This window comes from Natator depressus, chromosome 7 (genome assembly GCF_965152275.1).
Source record: "Natator depressus isolate rNatDep1 chromosome 7, rNatDep2.hap1, whole genome shotgun sequence".
NCBI lineage: Eukaryota > Metazoa > Chordata > Testudines > Cheloniidae > Natator > Natator depressus.
Genome location: NC_134240.1, coordinates 84,953,311 through 84,974,712, shown reverse-complemented (window position 1 = coordinate 84,974,712; position 21,402 = coordinate 84,953,311). Strand labels below are relative to the sequence as shown.

The following is a 21,402-nucleotide window of genomic DNA, read 5'->3' as shown; positions in this document are numbered from 1 at the left end:
AGCCATATGAACACCATAGAAATAGTGAGGTTGCTTGTATCTCACACATATAGCTTTGAAAATATACTTGTCAAATGAGAGAAATTTTCTGCTTTGCAGATTATATTTTAATGTGGTTTGAGGTATTTTCTCTACACATATTCCATGGCATCATGCATATGTGTTAAGAGAATTCTATTGCTTTCTCCTCTTCTAACACTAATGCCTTAAGCATTGGCAAACCTGTCAAATGTAAGAATAAGATTTAAGTCTCCAAACAGCCACCATAACTGGCAAGCTATTCATTTGTAGAGCAAGGATGAATTTTTGGTGTTTTTTAATTATCAAAAATAAACATCCATCACTTCTAAGAAAAAATGCCTTGCAACTTTTTCTAAGAAAAAAATTGCTATTTTAGGGCCCAATGTAGTGGAAAATATCATCAGTCTTCCAAGCACCTGAAGGAACTAAACATGAGCCTTGCAGCAGTGGGGGAGGGGTGGGAGCCGACAGACAATTTTATCTCCGCATATTGTATAATCACACACACTCACATCAATTCTAACAATGTTTAAAAATACAGCCATTTTCACCACTAGCAATTTGGTTCTTTAATAATTCTGTGACAGTAACAGCATTAATCCATCAATAAAATACCTGAGATGAGGAAAGCTAGATGTCCATTGTTGGCACTCTACTTGCAGACCCTCAACATGCACACTTTCTTTCTGTTCATATAAAAGCTCATCAATGTGTCTGAACATCTGCTGAACTTGTCGTGTGGCAGCTTTATCAAATTCCTAGGAAGGAAAATTATCCAAAAAAATGTTAAAGGGGAGGATTTGGGGTGAGAATTTTTTTAAGCCACCTACATTGAAAAAAACATTAGTTTACTTAAACTTTAGCAGGATTGATTTAAACAGAAGGACCTCTCTCACACATGCATGTTAACCTTAAGTCATCTTTCCACTGGAGAGAACACGGATTGATGTAAGTGCTGATCCCAAGTACACACAAAAATTAGATTAGCACTGTCCCTATTGGATGGTTTAACAGAAAAGACATCAGAAGGTTTTAGAATATTTGTTTTAAATCAATAATAAGAAAGAAAATTATGTCAGTTGAGACATGGCAATTCAGGTTAATTACCTAGAAACATGAAAAAATAAGACTCTTCCAATTTCAGTGAAATGGAAAATTAATCATGACATAGATGGTGACAGAGAATGGAAAAACAATGCTAACTGGTATCAGATGTTGCCACAAATTTATGACACTGAACAGTAATCAAGAGTTGATAAGTGCCAAATCCTCTGTGTAGCCAGTAAACAACTGAGGATGCTTCTCCAGACAGAAAACAACTGAAGATGTTTCTCAAGTCATTTAAAATTCAAAAATTTTTCTGTCTCCACTGTGGAGAGAACAATAGCACCTGTTAATCAGAGCCTATGTCAGAATATGAAAGAGAAAAAATATCAGTGGATTTAATATGCTTTGAGAAGCACAGAGGTTTTCCAAAATACAGTTTGGTAAATCCAACCACATGAAAACGACACACTGGCATGTGAGGTTCAACAATTATGGCATATATGCTGTATACATTAACTTTGCTCATCAAATCACCTGTGATCCGAAAGGTTTAGGCTAAAAATGCAGACTATACGATATTCAGGTATTAGCAGAAGATGTCCTGATTAGACAATAAAGAAAAGAGGGTTGGGAGGGGTTAAGAGAGAAAGACCCTCCATTTCTTTTCCCATAACAAATACCACTGCATTATTTACAGCTCTCATTATAACCTGGATTTTGCAAATAAATTTACTCAAAATGCTACTTTAAATGTGTCAGCACAACCTTTCAACTGTCTCTGATAATTTTATGCTGGAGGACTTTGTTCTACTCACATCGTAGCCCCAAGAGAAGACTGAGCTGTCTTCAGTGGAGGTTCCTGTGTAACTCTGACTAGCAGACCATGAGCTCCCATTGTCAGCTGCAGTAATGTCTGGGTAATTTGATTCCTTCAAGATTTCAGACTCCCTAAAATGCACATTTTGTGGGGTGCGGGAGAAAAAATTCTCATGAGATACATTCACAAATACATGGATGAGTAAACTATTTTTCCTGTATAGAAAGGCATGTATATAACAGTTTAGATTCCAGTAGAGGGCTGCAGGATTAGGCTCTTCACATGTTCATTTTCCAAGAGTTATTTTACTACCGTCTCCCTTTAACTACATAGAGAATTACCAGTTCATCTTCTCCACACCTCAGAAAATCACTCTCCCTCTCTCCTGCTTCTAGCATAAAAATGAGATGACCCACAACATTCACAAGCTGTGACAGATCAAAAGAATTTAACTAGTCTGAAAATTATTCCCAAACACTACATGTGTTCCCATATATGTATACTAGGGATTGAAAAAGTATATCATATTGTCTTGCCAAAATGAAAGGGAGGGCAACCAGCAAGGCATAGAGCAAATTTCTGGCAAATTTTTTGGCCCGAGGGCCACATCGGGGTTGCAAAATGGTATGGAGGGCCAGGTAGGGAAGGCTGTGCCTCCGCAAAGAAGCCTGGCCCCCACCCCTTATGCGCCCCCTCCCACTTCCCGCCCCCTGACTGCCCTCCTCAGAACTCCCGACCCATCCACCCCCCGTCTCCTTGTCCCCTGACCGCCCCCTCCCAAGACCCCTGTCCCTAACTGCCCCCCCAGGGCCCCACCTCCTATCCAACACCCCCTGCTCCCTGTCTCCTGACTGCTCCCCTCCCCGAACCTCTGCCCCATCCAACCACCCCCTGTCCCCTGAATGCCCCCTGAGACCTCTTTACCATGCCACTCAGAGCGGCAGGACAGGCTTACTGGAAAGCCTGGGAGGTGGGCGGGCGCAAGCCGCGCTGCCTGCGCAGTGGCGTAACTACAGGGGAGGGGGGATAGCGGGGAAGGGGCCAGGGGCTAGCCTCCCCGGCCAGGAGCTCAGGAGCCGGGCAGGACGGTCCCATGGGCCAGATGTGGCCCACAGACCGTAGTTTGCCCACCTCTCGCATAGAGTCACTACCCTAGTGAGAAGCCTGGGTCAAGCTGCTGGGAAGGGGACAGGTGCTGGGATTCAATTGTCTCCAGCCTCATTATGACCCCAGTCCAAGAAGCTGTTCTATGTTGGGGATCTCTTTGCCCATGCAGCGTCCCATTAATTTCACTGGCAACTTGTGCGAGTGCAGACCTCTGAGGTCTATATGGTATTATCTCTGGGAATCAAGCATTAGTAACGTAGTTATACTGTGGATTCATGCCACTGTGAATCAACATATATACCACCTAATTTAATAGACTGTGTCACTGTGATAGCTTTATAATGCGGACACAACACAAAAGTTGTTTCTCTGTGGTCTCCTGACAAAAATATTTTATTACTCCAGATACCTCAAGAATTCTTCATAGCTTTCAGTGGCCGGTGTAGCAGGGTAAATGTCATCTCGTGGCTCTGGCAGGGGATGATGCTCTAAAGCATTTTTTGCAAGTCCATGGCTAAAAGAAACATAAAATAAATAAGCTCAATTTGACATTAGTTCTGAGAATAAACACCACAACTGAAAACTTCTGCAGAGTTCCAGGGCATTAGAGGTTTTTGATGATTTTCAAGGAAACAGTAATATGCACACCTGAACTGTGTTTATATCCCTAGAGGATTAGTGCCACTATATTAAATATCTACCAGTATTCCGTTACAAATCGCTATTGTCATCAAAGCCTTAGAATTTAAACATAAAAATTAACTCCAGAATGAAGTTTGAGATAAAAGATCTTAGTTTAGGATCCACTGTCTCCCTTTAAACTAAGCTTATTTGGCCATAATTCATCAAATTAATGTTTTCAGAATAACATAAATACATGACAACACTGATCATAAACAATAAGTATTTTATTTACAATAATAGTTGTTTTTATTTTGTTTGGATACTGTATCCAGTCCACCACTACTGCTTCCACAATATTATTTAGATTTTAACAAACCTTTTCAAAAAACACAGAGATCAGACAGGTTCCTTCACACTTTATTTTGGCTATCACTTTCTATACTTCAAAGAGACTTAGATTAAGATGGGGCTGCAACACAATCTCAAGGGCAAATGGGGTCCTGAGTTATGTTGTAGATTTCTTTCAGAGTAGCACCCGTGTTAGTCTGTATTTGCAAAAAGAAAAGGAGTACTTGTGGCACCTTAAAAAGAAAAGGAGTACTTGTGGCACCTTAGAGACTAACCAATTTATTTGAGCATAAGCTTTCGTGAGCTACAGCTCACTTCATCGGATGCATTCAGTGGAAAATACAGTGGGGAGATTTATATACATAGAGAACATGAAACAATGGGTGTTACCATACACACTGTAACAAGAGTAATCACTTAAGGTGAGCTATTACCAGCGGGGGGGGGGGGGGGGGGGGAGGGGAGGAACCTTCTGTAGTTATAATCAAGGTGGGCCACTTCCAGCAGTTGACAAGAACGTCTGAGGAACAGTGGAGGGTGGGGGGTGGAATAAATATGGGGAAATAGTTTTACTTAGTGTAATGACCCATCCACTCCAAGTCCACATAACTGTGTCCACATATCTATTCAGGGGACACCATCATAGGGCCTAATCACATCAGCCACACTATCAGAGGCTTGTTCACCTGCACATCTACCAAAGTGATATATGCCATCATGTACCAGCAATGCCCCTCTGCCATGTACATTGGTCAAACTGGACAGTCTCTACGTAAAAGAATAAATGGACACAAATCAGAGGTCAAGAATTATAACATTCAAAAACCAGGCGGAGAACACTTCAATCTCTTTGGTCACTCGATTACAGACCTAAAAGTGGCAATTCTTCAACAAAAAAACTTCAAAAACAGACTCCAACGAGAGACTGCTGAATTGGAATTAATTTGCAAACTGGATACAATTAACTTAGGTTTGAATAAAGACTTGGAGTGGATGGGTCATAGCTCCTTGAATGTGAATGTGAAACATATTCAATGTAGCCAACTCTGGCAACTGGATTACAGTTCTCGCAATATTTGATGTTTTACTTAAAACCCAAACTCGCATGAGGGGGGAGGAGATCTTGGGGCCCGTGCTACAGTCAGGCCGGGTGGGAAGGGCTAGGCCCTGTGGGGGAGGGAGGGGTGCTGTGATCGGGGGCGGGGGGACGCGGGTATAGGGGGAGCTGCTATCAGGCTGCGGGGGGGGGGGGGCTCGGGCCCTATGTGAGGGTTGTTGCTGGCACGCCAGGGGGCAGGCCCTGTGTGGGGGGTGCAGCTGTCAGGGTGGGGAGCAGTGAGGGCTCGGCCGTTGGGCCTGTTACCGCCAAATCTCCCGCGTGCGGCCCGGGGCTGGCCCTAGCCGGGCTGCAGCGAAGGGGGCACTCACATCTCCAGTGTGTCGGGGGGCACCGGCTTCCGCGTGTATCGCGAGATCATCCTCATCCCTCATCGCGGCTTCTCCGGCCGCCCGGCTCTGCCTCCGGCCGCCATGGCGACGCCCCGCCCCCCAGCGGAAACGGGGCTGCTGCTGGCGCGTGGTGATGACTGGCGCAGCAGGGAGCGCGCCGGCCTGTGAGGGGTGAGCTGAGGCGACTCTAACGGGCCGTGGTGCCGCGGGCAGAGTCCTCACTGCCCCGGGGCCCTCCGCGATCGGGCTTCCCACGTTCTCCGGCCCCGTGTGGCGGGCTGGCCTAGGCCGCCCGCACTTCCCTGGGGGCGCGAGGCCGGGCGGTCTAACGCTCGCACTCGCGCGCCGGGGCCCTCGCCAGGCGCTCTGCCCCCGCAGCTCCCCGGGAAGCCGTTGGCTGGGTCAGGGTGTCCCGGGCTGGGCGCAGTAGCCGCGGAGGAGTAGGAAGCGGCCGGTGCAGTTTGCGGAGAAGAGGCCGCGAGGCATTAGCCCTGCTCGGTGGAGGGCAGCGGGACCCGCTCCGCTCTGTGGCTCTGATGGTGGCAGCGTGGGGGTGGAGGTGGGTGACAGGCCAAGTGTTTCTTTCGGGGATGACCCTGATGTGTGTCTGTGGCACCCGTTGCCATGACTCTGGCTACAGATTGCCTGACATAGGGCTGAGCTCTCTAGCTCATACTTCTTTTGAGACAACCTTTAAGGTTTCCCTCTGTTGTAGAACTGGTTTGCTCCATAAAGTAAATAAAGGGTTTTCTTATCCGGTATGACTGGCTGGGGCAATGTAGGAGAGCGTCAGGAATGTTTTGAATAGATAACATGGCTGACTATATCATTTTGGAGGGTGGGTTACTTAATATTTACTGGTTTTGAATGGTTGAACCTATTTTTTTTTTTTTTTTTGGAGGACACTTTATAAAAGTTCAGAATGGAAGGGGAGCTGAGAGTGGCAGCTGCAGAAGATGCAGTGCAGTACCAGCTCTTTCTGATAACTTGTGAACCAGGTGACCCAGACCAACGCAGAGAAGTTCTTCAGCAGTACATTGAGAGGATATTGGTCCAGTTTGCACCAATATTAGTTTCTTATATCTGGCAAAATCAACCTTTTAATCTCAAATATAAACCTGCTAAAGGTAAAACTACTGCATTTGTTTTAATCTGGTATAGGGTGGGATTTCCACCTGCTTAGTGACTGGCTACTACTATGAAAATAAAACATGCTGATGATATTACTGAGGAATGTCTGTAAATCTTTGGGGCCAAGAGGAGGAAAATCTGAAACTTATGAATTTGTTCACTGAAAACTCAGGTTTTTTTTAATAGTATTGTTGTTTAACCCCTTTCCTCAAGTGAAAAGTTGCAAATCATTCTCCATATTTTGTTGGGTTGGTACTCCAGTTCTCACTAAGGTTGCCTACTGCTTATCTTGCTTTCTTTCTTTTTGATATTGCTGTTAACAGAACTACTAGCAGAAAACATTCACCATTTCAACTGCTGAGTCATGTTTTCTCCCATTTCTCCCCACCTCCAGTTTTATTACATAGTGCAGCATTTCTCAAACTGGGATCCCTGAGGGTACTCCAGGGTGTCCGTGGGCCCTGCTAATCAACTCCCCCCCCTCCCTCTATCTCCCAGAGCCTACTGAAGCCAACCCAGGAGATTTTAGGTGCTAAAAGTCTTGCAGGGCTAAAGGCAGGCTCCCTGCCTGCCCTGGTTCCGCGCTGCTCCCAGAAGTGGCCAATACGTCCCTGTGACCCCAGGCGGGGGGGGGTGTGTTTCTGCGTGCTGCCCTTGCCCCAAGCGCCAACTCCGGAGCTCCCATTGGGTGGGAACTCTGGCCAATGGGAGCTGTGGGGATGGTGCTTGTGGGCAAGGACAGCAGGTGGAGACCCCTTGGCTGCCCTGCCTAGGAACCGCTGCCAAAGAGATGCTCTGGTTGCTCTTCAGGGGGGTGGGGGGAGCTTGGGAATCCCCGAAAAATTTTATTTCAAAATGAGGGTCCTCGGGTTGCAAAAGTTTGAGAACTGCTGACATAGTGAATAGATTGAAACAACGAGGAGTCCAGTGGCACCTTAAAGACTAACAGGTTTATTTGGGTATTAGTCTTTAACGTGCCACCAGACTCCTTGTTGTTTTTGTGGATACAGACTAATGCGGCTACCCCTCTGATACGTAGTGAATAGATTGACCATGTTTTAGAGACCATTAATAGAGATGATACTGCTTAACTTCTGTCTTGAATTTTTTTTTAATCCTTCCTCCCAGGAGATATCCCTGCACATATTGGTGGCGTGACTAAATTTGGGGATAATATTGAAGATGAATGGTTTATTGTGTACCTCATACAGCAAATAACAAAGAAGTTTCCAGAATTAGCAGCAAGGTACCTCTAACACATTTTCAGCGTTTTGTGAAACTGTAAATTAAAGACTTTTAAGCTCCTTCAATGACAGCTATTGTTGTACTCTAAACCTCAGTAGGATAATATTAAATTGCTTTTTCAAAAACACACTTCTGTTGTCAAGATGGGGGGAAATGAAAGACAAATAATTTTCCTTCTAAAACAGCTTGAAAGTGTTAACTGGAGTCTTACCGTTTACTTCAGTACATGTAGGCTAGATCCCAGGTCTACACTTAAAACCCTGCAAGTTAAGACGCTCCTATGCTGATGGGAGAGCTTTTCCTGTTGGCGTAGTTAATCCACCTTCTCGAGAGGTAGTGGCTATGTCAATGGGAGAAACTCTCTCATCAACATAACACTGTCTACATGGGGAGTTAGGTCAATATAACTATGTCATTCGGGTGTGGATTTTTTATACCCTGGAGCAACATACTTATACAGATATAGGTCTATAGTGTAGACCTGGCCACAGTGTTTGTGTCAGACTTCTGAGTTTGTAAAGTATTTATTGAAAATAGAAATCATAGTAGTGGCTTTGTACTAATGGTTTCTTGTCATATAGGAGAAAGTAGGGGAAAAGAGATTAACAGTTGAGTTGCCCACTGTTAGTATGTTCAGAAAAGAACACAAGTAATTTCTCTCTCTTACTGGTCTTTCTGTAGACTGTTCCTTGAGGGCTCAATTTAGCAAAGTGCGTAATCATGTGCTTAATTTTAAGCACATGCATAGTCCCTTTGAATTTAGTTAAGCATGTTCTTAAGTGCTTTGGTGTACCAGAGCCTGAGGGAGAATACGAATCTCTGTAGTTTGAATTTTAGGATTACTATATAACAATATCTTCTCGATTTTAAATTTTACTCTCCTCTAGGATAGATGAAATAAAAGTGCCTTTTAGGGTGACCAGAATAAAATATGGTTAGTGCTTGACATTGCAAAATCTGTGTGTAGAAATAATATTCCCCCAGTCTTGTTCTTAATTGTGTTTCTATATAAACTGTACTTGAGCATATATAATGTTTCCAATCTTTTCCTAATACATGGCTCAAAGAAATGAGTCCTATTCTTGTTCATAATACAAATGTGACTAAAAATTCTGCAGACCTGTTAATTTATTATCAATAAAAGAACTCGTTCAAGTGGAGGAAACGTTAGTTGACTTCCAAATAGGAACATGCAAAAAATAATCCTGGAAACCCTATTTAAGGTTGCTACCAAGTAAAAGGGAAAATGCCTTTCCTAAAAGGACCAGGCAGCTGAAACCTTTAACCATGTTTCTATCTTGTTGTAGAGGATTAAGAGGGGAAAAAATCTTTTACAATGAATGTTTTTTAAAAAAAAAAAAAGTGAAGAAGCCCCCTTTCACTGAAGCAATAACTAGTAATTATTTATCATTGTGCTATACAAGGCCATGTTTAATATGACACTGATTTCTATTTGATTAGGGTTGATGACAATGATGGTGAGTTCCTGCTGATAGAGGCAGCTGACTTCCTCCCAAAGTGGTTAAAACCTGAAAATAGTACCAATCGGGTAGGTGAAATTGTCATGCAAGCAGGCAGGTAATTCAGTGATGCATTGAGTTAATTGCAGTAGCCTTTTACCCCTGCAGACTTAAAATCAAATCCCAGCTTAAGCTACAAATGAAATTAGTTGACCTGTCTTATTCTCCTATCTCCATTGCAAATCTACACTTGTCACATTGTTGTAAAGGCAGTCTCTGGACTGAACCAGAGTCTTGTGATCAGCTGCTTGATCTCTTTGACCACAGTCTAGCTTTCTTCTGTTTTGTTTTTTAATAGCTATGCTTACCACAAAAACTTACTACAGGCTTACCAGTTGAACACATCCAGTGCAGTTGGACATACTATGTGTTCTAACATCCCATTCGTTTGAATGTTGTTCTCTAGGAAACTCCTGTAGGAAAGTTTGTGAATTCTGATAGTTCTGAAGTAATTGATCTACCCTTGGTTTATCAGCATGTCTGGGTATCAGAAGATGCAAATAAGAAGAAAGCCAGATTCATAACCTATACATGTCATCTAAATTTGTTAGTTAGAAATATTCTCTAATAGTTAAGAAGGTGTGATTACCCAGCATGCTTTTTCCTCACAAAATGGTTCTCTCACACAGATCATGCTTAAAATTTCTGTTTTGCCTTTAAAGTTACTTGAAATTCTGTATACATAATACCAATATTACATAAACCAGTGTAAATGTTGATGTAGGCTGTGTGTGACACTACTGATACTATATAATCAGTAAATATAAGTGAGTATCTTGGCAGCAATTAGTTTAAATGGCAGGACAGAATGATACTTATTGGCCGGGCTGTTTCTTCTCCCAAATGCTCTTTATTTGGGGAAAAAACCCAAACCACCACACACACACACACACAACCCCACGCAACCTTCTTTGGATATATAGCGCTATTTTAGCTCCTTTACAAGGAGATCAAAAGTGCTTTACAAATGTTCAGCAAGGAGAGAGAAGTGTTCTCTGTTCTACAGATGGGGAAACTGAGACAGAGCGATTACACAGTCAGGCAGTGTCAGTACTGAGATTTGATCCTAAGCCTCCCTGCCTCCTTTCTCTGAGTGAGGAGACCTCAGATAGAAGACCAAGCATGTTATCTGTCCTGTTTAAAGAAACTGAAATAAATTAAAAATTCATTTGACTGGACCTGTTGCCGTCAGAATTGTTCTGAATCAATGATTAAGTCCCGAGTCTTTGCTGCACCCAGTGAGGCTCTCTGAATAATTACCTCCTTTCCTCAACTTCTGCTTCTTGCATCAATTCTCTTCTCATACTCCTAATTTCTAATGTGTTCTCTGTAGTTTGGATAATTGCAAAAAAGTACATCTAATAGATAAATTCATTAATCTATGTGTGAATGTGGATGTTCCTTCTGATGTGCCATTTTGATCCTCTCTAACCATCCCTTCACATGGAGAATGTTTTTGTAACTACACCTCTACCCCGATATAATGCAACCCGATATAACACGAATTCGGATATAACTTGGTAAAGCAGTGCGCCGGAGGGGCGGGGCTGCACTCTCCGATGAATCAAAGCAAGTTTGATATAACGCAGTAAGATTTTTTGGCTCCCGAGGACAGCGTTATATCAGGGTAGAGGTGTATGTATAAATTCACCAGTCATTCATTAATTTAAGACCTGTATGGAACACTAGCAAAATTTTGCCTAATGAACATGTTACATTTTGTCAGGTTTTTTTCCACCAAGGAGAATTGTGCATCATTCCACAGCCAAAGAATCCTGGAGAGGAGCCTTGGCTACCTGTCACCAATCCAACAATCCTGCAGGTGTTAATGCTATTGTATGCACACCCAGAGGAGTTCCTGGCCACAAAATCTATTAGAGCAGCTGTATATAAACGCATCAGTGGGTACGTGGATTATTTTTTCTGATAATCTTTACCAGAATGTTCTGATACTGAGCTTCTCGGGAACTTACCTCCCGTATCTAAGTATCCATGGTATCTAAACCATTTTCCTGTTAACTACAATGAGGTTACTCCTATCCTGACAAATCTGTGCTAATTTCTGTGGCATTCTTATGGTGGGGACCCTAACAACGCTAGTCCCATACACTATATTCTGATCTCAGCACTGACACCTCAGTGGTTAAGGGCTAAATTCCAGGCTTTTACAAAAGGACAACATTATTTCTTCATTCCTGACTTCCAGGAAGGCTGACGCAATTTGAGCCTTTCTATAAAAGTGTATGTCTGGATCTCTTCCTGGGCTCTTGGCTGAGAGACAGAAGTAGAATGACCTTCAGACCATCAACTTGCATTCAGGATTGGCCAGTAAGGGTCACTGGATTGGTGGTAGAAATTCCTTTGCAGAAGTTGACAACCTGGGGCTGAGCAAAATGACTGTAATTTGACTCCTCTGTTTATTACCAAGAAGCTATACAGCTAGCCTGTTTGGCTAGTTCACAATCATGCATTTCCACAAAATGGGGTGGGGAATGGAATTTCATTGATCTTGGCAAAAGAGCTTGGCTATGCAAGTCTTGTAGAAACATTGCAGAAACATTGTTGACTAGTATTCTAATTTGATTTCAGAGTATTTTAATAATCTGGCATAATGTACATTCTGATATTAAATGACAGGGGAAACAGGCCTATATTAAACGGCTGGTCATGTCTGTAGTATTTTTTGTATTGTTGCCTGCCACAGGTATCCTGAGAAAGTCCAGGCCTCCCTTCACCAAGCCCACTGTTACCTTCCAGCAGGCATTGTGGTAGTGTTGAAGCATCGCCCTGCACTGGTTGCTGCAGCAGTCCAGGCCTTTTATCTGCGAGATCCCATTGACTTACAAGCATGTTGCCCTTTCAAAATTTTCTTGCCCAACAAACGTGTAATGACTTCAGTAAGTGATCTTTCTGCCTGTAACTTATTGCCATTCTACTGACTGCTTGATTGATGGATATACTGTTTGTTCCGTAGTCATGTTAGGAAATATATGGCTTTCAATTTTAAAACAGTATGTTTGCAAATTCATTTTTCTTGAGGACAGTCATGAATTTCTGTTTGCTTTAGGAATCTTATGTCTTACCACTATATACTCCAACAGTAACGGGGACTAGATGATTATAGACTATAAAAAGTTTTGTGCCACCCTTCCCCAAGGCAACCCTAAAATTAGAAAAAGTCTAAATTCCTTTTATCTATGCTTTCTTTCTCTTTCTGCCCCAATAACTAGGGGAAACTCCTTTTTCAAATTTTATTGTGCAGGGTGGGTGGTACTCTGCCACTCTTTTTCTTCTTGCCATTGCTCCCAACCCCGTTCCTCACCAGAGTAAGGCCTCTCAGGAGCCACCTGCTGACTTTATGTATACAATAAGGCCTTGCTGAAGTCATCCAGCTCACAGAAGGAGGATACTAGACTTGTGACATAAAAAATGTGGGCGGGGGGGGATCACCAATCAAATCACCAGTCTTTAAGTAACATTGTAAGTGTTACTTTTAACAATTGCAGGTGTAAAATAAGATTCAGACAAAAGTATGGCTTTTTATTTAAGTTGGTATGTCTTCTAGAAAATCATGCTACAATATGTTTATTTCTTTTGATATTTACAGGTCACATTCACTAAATGTTTATATGCACAATTAATGCAGCAGAAGTTTGTTCCAGACAGACGCAGTGGATATACATTGCCTTCTCCTGTACACCATCAATACAAAGCACATGAGCTAGGCATGAAACTGGTAATGTCTTTTTACATGTCTCCTACACTTATGCTTGTTTTTTGTTTTCCCCTCTAGTTCATATTTTTGGGGGTGGTTGAATCATTAAGCGTGCCTCTTTATTTTCCCCTGGCTTGCTAACAGAGAGAACTTGAAGCCGAACAGCAGCTTACGTCCCCAAAAGGATGCTGTATCAGACCGCTGTAAAGGATTGTTTTTACAGATTGGGCATGGGTATTTCTTCCAAGTACTTTCCCTTTAAGCAAATCCATTCCTTTTTCTCAAACTTTACTCTCTCCCTCCCCCCATCTGAATCTAGTTCCCAGTTTTGCTTCTCCCAAGTCATTAAAGAAAGAATTTTCCACTCTTCTTGCAAGAGTCTTATCTGTCCTAGAAAAACAAACTCATAACTGGTTACTCGTGCATCTCCTCCACTGGAAGTTGTACCAGAAGGATCCAGATATTCTTACCACCATGTTGTCTTTGTTGAAAAACTAAGTTTTATTCTAGGAAAATGGAAATGAGACCTTCGTGAAGATGAAAGATCTCCTTTGTCCTTGCAGCTCAGGAGAAATAGATGGGCCTCCTCTTGAAGCCTGTCAACACATCTTAATCACTTATTAGGGTTGCTACTGAGTGTCATGGGCAGGGATCCTACTTTTCCATGATAAAAACCTCAAAATTTAAAAAAAAAAAAAAACCATAAAAAGCCTTCTTTTTCTGTGATTGAAATGAATTGCTGAACTTTAGTTTCTCTAGCCACAATATATATAAAGATCAATTGAACACAATGTTTTATTGATATATTTACAATTTTTAGGGTGACAGCCCAAGACCTGCCACAAACGGCTGACAGTCCAAGCCCTACCTATTCTCCTGATTATCTGAATTTTTGATTATCCGATCTGGCCCCAGTCCCAATTAGATCGGATAATTGGGGTTCCACTGCATATATTTGTTTCCCCACAAAATGTAAAGAACTAAAGATTCTGTTTTTTTTTAAAAAAAAATGAATCCATTTTTTTACCTGCAGCAAATGGATTTCTAGGATCCCTGATCATGGGCCCACCCCCTTGCTATTCTGGAATTTGACAACTCTGCCTCTGCAGTACTCCCAGGCAGTTATGTCCCAGGGAGCAGGCATCAAATCATTTCTCTCATGACAGAATCTGGAGCTTACCACTACCGAGTTCTTTGTGCAGTCATTTAAAGCAAACTTCAACTAACGTGTCATAGTTAAGAGCCTATGTTTCCTGCATCTCTTATATAGGCTCATGGCTTTGAAATATTATGCTCCAAGTGCAATACAGTTTCTCCTGATTCCAAGAGGCAAGCATTAAACACTCCCTTTTGGGCTGGTTTCCTCAACAGCCTGAAGAAAAATAATTATTTCAAGGTAAGGAACTGTCTCTCTCTCTCTCTTTGTATAACTCAGGAAAAACAAAACCAGCTTTCAAATTTCAGTCAGAATTTACAGCAGATTTTAGATAGAGGCTGAGGGACATAATTCCTCTCATCATGAAAGATAAGCTCATGTCATGGGAGGAACCACTCCTAAATTCTGTATACAGTACCTTCTATTTCCCTTTCCCCACCCACCAAATAGTTTAGAATAAAATGTCTTTACAAATGAAAAGATATTGTAGGATTTGGGGATGAGCTCCTACCTATCATGAATGAGAGGATAGACTTGAAGGAAGGAAGCCAAAATGACAAGTGCTGTTGCATGCAAGTGCTTTTATTTGTATATATTGAAAACAATAATATGAAATAGTAAATGTATTGGGGAATATCGTTTTGTAATGATTTTGTTTCACAAATCAAATATACTTAAATCCACACTTGGAATTTAACATCATGCCCATTGATCCCTCTGGTCTCCTGCAGGTGATGATTTAAAAAAAACAATCACCAAGGTCTCTTAATTCTGACCTGTCATTCCTTGGCTTATAGTTTAAGTTGACAAGTCCTAACCTTTTTGGTATGTTTGCAAAATATTATTAAATGCAAAAAAGTACACTCCTGCGACGCCACACTTATGACTGTAAATGCACAAACATCAGGAAATTCATCTATGGTTCTCACAGCATCTGTAACCCTGCCTCTTTTTTGTTATATATTAATATATTCAGTGTGGTTGGTGCTGTGGGAACCATAACTTTGCATTTCCTGATTTCTTTGTGTGTAAGATCAACTATATTGCTACATAACACTTTTTTGGCATGTTTTCTTTTCGTTTTAATTCATGCCCTACTATTAGCAAAATGTATGCCCATTTTCTGCCCTCTACTTTTTGTGAGAGGAAAGTAGTATAATTTACATCATTGTACTAGAGAGACTAGGTGCATGAGGTAATATCTGTGTAATCTCAAAAACTTGTCTCTCTCACCAATAGAAGCAGGTCCAATAATAGATTTGCCTCCCCTGCCTTGTATTCTAGGACCAACACTGCTACAGTAACACTACAAACCACCATTGTTATGGTCACTGCTTAATTGCTCTTGTTTACTCTAGGCTGCACTTAGTTGGATTTTTCCTAAAGAGCCAATGTATGCAAACCAATAACTAGGGCCCTACCAAATTCACAGCCCATTTTGGTCAATTTCACCATCATAGAATTTTAAAAATAATTAATTTCATGATTTCAGCTATTTACATCTGAAATTTCACGGTGTTGTAATTGTAGGGGTCCTGACCCATAAAGGAGTTTGTGGGGGGAGGTCACAAGGTTATTGTAGGGGGGTTGTGATACTGCTACCCTGATTTCTGCTCTGCTGCTGGTGGCAGCGCTGCCTTCAGAGCTGAGCAGCTGGAGAGCAGCGGCTGCTGGCTAGGGAGCCCAGCTCTGAAGGCAGAGCAGCCACTAGGAGCAGTGCAGAAGAAAGAATGGCATGCTATGGTATTGCTGTCCTTCTGCACTGCTGCCTACAGAGCCGGGCCCTCAGTCAGCAGCCGCCACTCTCTGGCCACCCAGTTCTGAAGGCAGCAGCACAGCAGTAAGGGGGGCATGGTATGGCATTGCCACCCTTACTTCGCCAGCAGCAGTGCAGGCGAACTGCCTTCAGAGCTGGGTGCCCGCTTACAGCCGCCACTCTCCAGCCCCCAGCTCTGAAGGCAGCGCAGAAGTAAGGGTAGCAATACTGCCACCCCCCTAAAATAACCTTGTGACACCCCCCACCCCCGAAACTCCCTTTTGGTCAGGACCCCACAGTTTGAGAAACGCTGATCTCCCCTGTGAAATCTGTACAATATAGGGTAAAAGCACACAAAAGATAAGATTTCATGAGGGGAGACCAGATTTCACGATCCATAACGCATTTTTCATGGCCATGAATTTGGTAGGGCCCTACCAATAACTAAGCAAGGAAACTGCATTGTGATACTCACCCCCATTTCACTATTAGTGGTAGTTCTCTGGGCACTGCTATGAAAGGGAAGTTGAGGGAGGATTTGATACACTAGTGTTGATGACCTGTTTTAAATAGGGAGAACTCGAAGGATCTGCTAAGTACCTGGACCAGCTGCATATGGCAGAGAATTACTTCCAGCAGTCTGTTATCAAGCCTAAAAGGTAAGAGTTACTCTAAACTGATATTGTTTATGTATGTTCAATTAGATTTCATGGGATTTTACAGATGTGGGGGATTTTTTCTTTTAGTGCTGTTGCTATGAGTCCAGGTGAAGAAATCTTGACCTTGCTACAGACGTTGTCCTTTAATTTGGATGAACTTGAAAAAGAAGCTGCTAGTCTTCCTCCTGAGGATGGTGAGTGAAGGTGGTGTCATAGGAAATTAGGCACTTCTCTTTATATAACAAATGGCTACAGAAGTTCAGTCTCCATGTATATTCAATTTCAGCCTTTGTACTGAGACTGCCACAAGCTTTTTTGTGATCTTGCGTAGTGGAGAACTCTCTACTAGTTAGGACAACCAGTTTGTTTTGCGTAAGCCACCAAATATGAGCTGGTCTGTTGGTCCAGTGTGATAAAATGGTGTCAGAAGTGTTTGTCAAGTAACCTTTTCAACCCCTTCATAGTTTTTCTCATTATCAAACATTTCAGTATTTCCATATAAAGTATTCATGATTTACAATAAGTAGGCATTGTGTTAACATTTATCTTGCTGATCAATATTTCCTCCATTTTAAAGTTACAGTATTCCCAATTTGATCTTGTAGGTTGACAGATATGTTCCCTTTCTGTTATTTCAGATGATGGTTGGTTGGAGATCTCTCCGGATGATCTGGATCAGATCCTGAGTGAGGCGTCAGGTAGAAATGAGTCCATTCCTCCCTCAAATGAGGAAGATCAGAAGTATGATTTGGCAGAGGTTACTGAAAGCATGAAGGCTTTTATATCTAAAGTCTCAACACATGAAGGAGCAGAAACTCCATGGTATTTGTTTAAATAATGGTGTATGTAGTGCATTGCTTTTTATGTTGCAACCCTATTAGTAATGCTGCAATTCTGGTAAGGATTCAGCTTTTCAAACCAGCATAGTTAAGCTTGAGTGATTTGTTAAAGTCACTAGAATCCTGAAGCAGAATTACATTCTTAGTTTATATACACTTTTATAACATGTTGAGCTGGTACCAGTAAAAGTATCTGAAAGCTGTCTTATTTTCCAAAACTCTTACTTCGTTTTTTTGTTTGAATCCATTTTTCCTAATTTAGGTTCCTCATGCCCATCACCATAATGTCTGAACAACATTGGGGCTCTTTGGATTGTATACATCTGAGGATGGTTGTTTTCTTGTGTATTGTGAACTTTTCTGACTACAGAGGATTACTAAAAATGTCCCTAATCAGGCTGCACATAGACAAATTTATAACTTATGGCTACGTTGGGAGCGCCAGACCTCTTAAGATGAAGACAATGCATTAGCATAATACCTTAGAATTCATAAAGGCAAACATTCCAAGTAAGCAGTGCAGAACAGCAGTGTGTAACACCTGCTTTCTTATATCTAACAAAAATGAGGAAGTGCTGCCCATTCCAAAACACAGCCCAAAGAGTGAAAAAAATCCTCACTGTAGGTGTTTCAGTATTTTCTCACTTGCTTATTTGACAGTAACACATCTGCTAAGTTTCTTGTTACACTGAGCAAGATATTCACTGTAAACATTAACAGCCACCTCTTACAAGTAAGTATAAGTTGCAGTGGTGGTTCTCGAGTAACAGCCATGTTAGTCTGTATTCGCAAAAAGAAAAGGAGTACTTGTGGCACCTTAGAGACTAACCAATTTATTTGAGCATAAGCTTTCATGAGCTACAGCTCACTTCATCGGATGCACAGTGGTGGTTCTGTTTCAACATTATGGGTGTTGAGAATGTCTAGTGCAGAGGTGGGCAAACTATGGCCCGCAGGCTACATCTGACCCTCCAGCCTGGCCCCTGAGCTCCTGGCCCAGAAGGCTAGCCCCCCAGCCCCTCCCCTGCTGTTCTCCCTCCCCCGCAGCGGTGCAGTGAGCTGGGCAGCGGGGCTGTGAGCTCTCGCTGGGCAGCGCAGCTGCAGAGCTGCAGCCAGACCTAGTGCTCTGTGCTGTGCGGTGGTGTGGCTGGCTCCAGCCAGGCGGCATGGCTGACTGTCATGGCGCTCTGGGCAGCATGGCTGTAGTGCCACCAGCCACCGGTGCTCCAGGCAGCGCGGTAAGGAGGCAGGGATCGGGGAGGTGATCAGGGGGTGGGGGTGTGGATAGGGGTTGGGGCGGTCAGAGGGCGGGGAACGGGGGTTGAATGGGGGCATGGGTCCCAGGGGGGCAGTCAGGAAGGAGAGGGGGGATTGGATGGGGCGACAGGGGGCAGTCAGGGGCAGGGGGTCTGGAGGCGGTCAGGGGAGAGGGAGGGGTGGGTGGGGCAGGGGGCAGTCAGGGGACAGGGAACGGGGGCGTCGGATAGGGGGCGGTGGCCGGGCCATGCCTTCCCTAACCAGCCCTCCATACAATTTTGGAAACCCAGGGTGGCCCTCAGGCCAAAAAGTTTGCCCACCCCTGGTCTAGCAAGTCCTTACTTTTAAGAGCTTGAGAGTTGGCTATTTTGAGTGGACTATTGTGAATTTTTTTAATAGCTACATTAATACTGAGACTAGAAGCATAATCCTACCTATGAACAAATTCAGAGCCTTATCAGTTCCCACTCCCCTTATTTTTACCCACTTTAAAGTGTAAGAACTTGATTTTGATCATGTATGCAGATGTCTGACACGTGCAGAGAAGCAGTGTATTGTACTGCCAGTAGATCACCAGGCCAACACCCCAAACTTTTCACTCCTAATTCTGCCTGCCAAGGTTGATGCCAAACGTTCTTGCCCAAGTATACCACACCAGATGTACAAGAGAATGGATTTATGGAGTAATTGTTCTTAAATTTCAGGTCACCTGCTGAGGCCTGTGTCACCTTTGATGTTGACTCTTTTACAAATGCTTTAGACAAAATTTTAGGTGAGATCTAGTTTCTTTATTAACATTCTACTCTGTTTCCTGGCCATCCATATACATTGCATTGACTTGATTTGTTTATAGGCGCAGACTCAGAAGAGCTGGACTCAGATGATCTGGATGAGGAGGAGCAGTTTGAGTTCTTGGACAGCGATGAAGACGTGGATTCTGAAGCCCATGGTCAAGAGGAAAAGGCATTGCCAAACAAAATGATGGGAAGTCTCAGATCATACATGGATGAGATGGACTGTGAACTGACACACACCAATGTTGGTAAAAGCTTCGTCACCCCAAGGAAAGTGGTATGTATGTTTTGGGGTTTTGTAATTTATCTCCTTCCATGAAAGAGGAGGTAGGGAGTAGAATAATAAACTAAGCATACATGGCTGATGTTCCTGATCTCTCAGCATGTGCTCTTTCCAAAGAAAGATCCTATGTGCAAACAATGTGTGCTGTAGCTATACCACAAGACTGATTCCATATATAAAAAACTAAACTTTTGACTTCCACAGTAGCTTCAAATCCTGGCTTCATTTCTGCATTTTACTAGTACTACAAGCAGCTGTCTCATGATCTCTTGGAGCTATTAAAGTCCTAGATGACTCCCAGGTGAAACCCCAGGCAGGGCCAGTAATTTTCCATATCCTTCTCTTGTGACTTCTTCTGCATGATGATTCTGATAGTGTGATTGTTTGGTTCATGAACTCCTATCCTCCATGATTGGGTGGTACATACTGGACTTTAACTTGGCTTCTAAAGTATCTGCTTAACTCACTTGTGGTGGGGTTTTTTCCTCCACTGCCTTGATTGTGAAGAGTAATTCTGGTAGTTTCATAGATCAGTCTGTGCCTTCCCTGCTGTCTTAGTCAGGAGCTTCTCCCACTATGGTTGCTTTTCATATACCACCAGCGATTGTCATAAAGAACCTACATGTAATCAAATACTTGTTTTCAAAATTTACTCTCTGTATGTGCTACAGGCTAGTTCTGCTAAAGAACCTCTGTCTCGAGATGCTGACTGTGCCTTAGAAGATGATTCTGATGCAGGAGATGCTGATTTGACACCTGTAGATGTAGACCTGAACCTAGTGACTAACCTGCTGGAATCATATAGTGCTCAAGCTGGACTTGCAGGACCTGCCTCTAACATCCTACAGAGTATGGGGGTGCATTTACCTGAAAATTCAGACCGTAGATGTATTAGCAGCACAGCAACGGATTAATCTGTTATCCTAGTTCAGAGGACAGTTTGTGCTTCTACTCTCATCCTGCAGAGTAGCAGTGGCATAGCAGACACTATGAATGGTTTCAGTACTAAACACTTCAATACATTTTACATGGCTTTAGATGTGTGTGCAAAATACTTAACTGATAAAGTCTGTCTGATCTCTTAAATGCAAAAAGTTACCTTGGGAATAAAGCAGAGTTTTCTCTTGTGCTAATATATTTTAGAAAAATTGTGAAGGTGGTTCTGATTTGAATGAAAATCTCCTATGTCTATTATAAAGCTGTATATCCAATATAAAGATCATAATCTAGGTGATACTGTCACTCTGGGAAGACTCCAAGTCTTGCTTGCTTTTTCTTTGCCACTCACAATTTTTTTTTGGCCCTTTTAGCCATTAATAAATGTTTTATTTTAGTGGCTAAAATATGGATGAGATGCAGACCCTCTTGAAATGCTGCTGTGTCAAGAAGGATATAAAAGAGATCACACACCAGCAGTAGTACCCTCTTCTGTCGTCGTCTTTTTGCTGTTGATATCCACAAACATCCGTCTACCCAACAAGCACCCACCCACCCACAGTTTCTAAAATGCAAAAGCTTCAGTGTAAGCAGTTTTGATGAGTAGTAGTGAAAACTATATAGATTTCTTCAAATAATGGAGAATTGTAGATTTACCAGCCTGGGTATTTTAATATATTTTTCTATAAGCATTTTTC

General features: G+C 42.5%; 2 protein-coding genes across 4 annotated transcripts in view; one reads left to right on the top strand and one right to left on the bottom strand.

Annotated features, from left to right (window-relative positions):
- FAM149B1 (family with sequence similarity 149 member B1) overlaps positions 1 to 5,661 on the bottom strand; it is a 21,947-nt gene extending 16,286 nt beyond the window's left edge. For 2 of the 3 annotated variants that reach the window (XM_074958987.1, XM_074958986.1), the window contains exons 1-4: positions 5,393 to 5,661; positions 3,402 to 3,506; positions 1,884 to 2,016; positions 637 to 779 (exon numbers count right to left, since the gene is read on the bottom strand). In XM_074958987.1, the coding sequence (XP_074815088.1) occupies positions 637 to 779; positions 1,884 to 2,016; positions 3,402 to 3,506; positions 5,393 to 5,448 (437 nt within the window). In that variant the 5' untranslated portion in view covers positions 5,449 to 5,661. The remainder of the gene's footprint in view (positions 1 to 636; positions 780 to 1,883; positions 2,017 to 3,401; positions 3,507 to 5,392) is intronic. The other variant, XM_074958988.1, reaches the window with a different exon arrangement.
- On the top strand, positions 5,437 to 21,401 carry ECD (ecdysoneless cell cycle regulator). Its single transcript, XM_074958985.1, has 14 exons — positions 5,437 to 5,584; positions 6,315 to 6,540; positions 7,673 to 7,790; positions 9,251 to 9,338; positions 11,036 to 11,214; positions 12,014 to 12,206; positions 12,917 to 13,045; positions 14,295 to 14,420; positions 16,510 to 16,595; positions 16,683 to 16,789; positions 17,234 to 17,417; positions 19,396 to 19,463; positions 19,545 to 19,762; positions 20,440 to 21,401. Exons 2-14 carry the CDS (start codon positions 6,336 to 6,338, stop codon positions 20,680 to 20,682), a joined length of 1,944 nt encoding a protein of 647 aa, XP_074815086.1. The 5' UTR covers positions 5,437 to 5,584; positions 6,315 to 6,335; the 3' UTR covers positions 20,683 to 21,401.
- Position 21,402: the final 1 nt, after the last annotated feature.

Bases quoted from the DNA above. Each gene is read 5' to 3' on its own strand.
- ECD (XM_074958985.1), top strand. From the start codon at position 6,336: ATGGAAGGGGAGCTGAGAGTGGCAGCTGCAGAAGATGCAGTGCAGTAC. The intron at 11,215-12,013 runs GTACGTGGATTA...TGCCTGCCACAG, and splicing joins GTATATAAACGCATCAGTGG to GTATCCTGAGAAAGTCCAGG. The intron at 16,596-16,682 runs GTAAGAGTTACT...TTTTTCTTTTAG, and splicing joins TCTGTTATCAAGCCTAAAAG to TGCTGTTGCTATGAGTCCAG.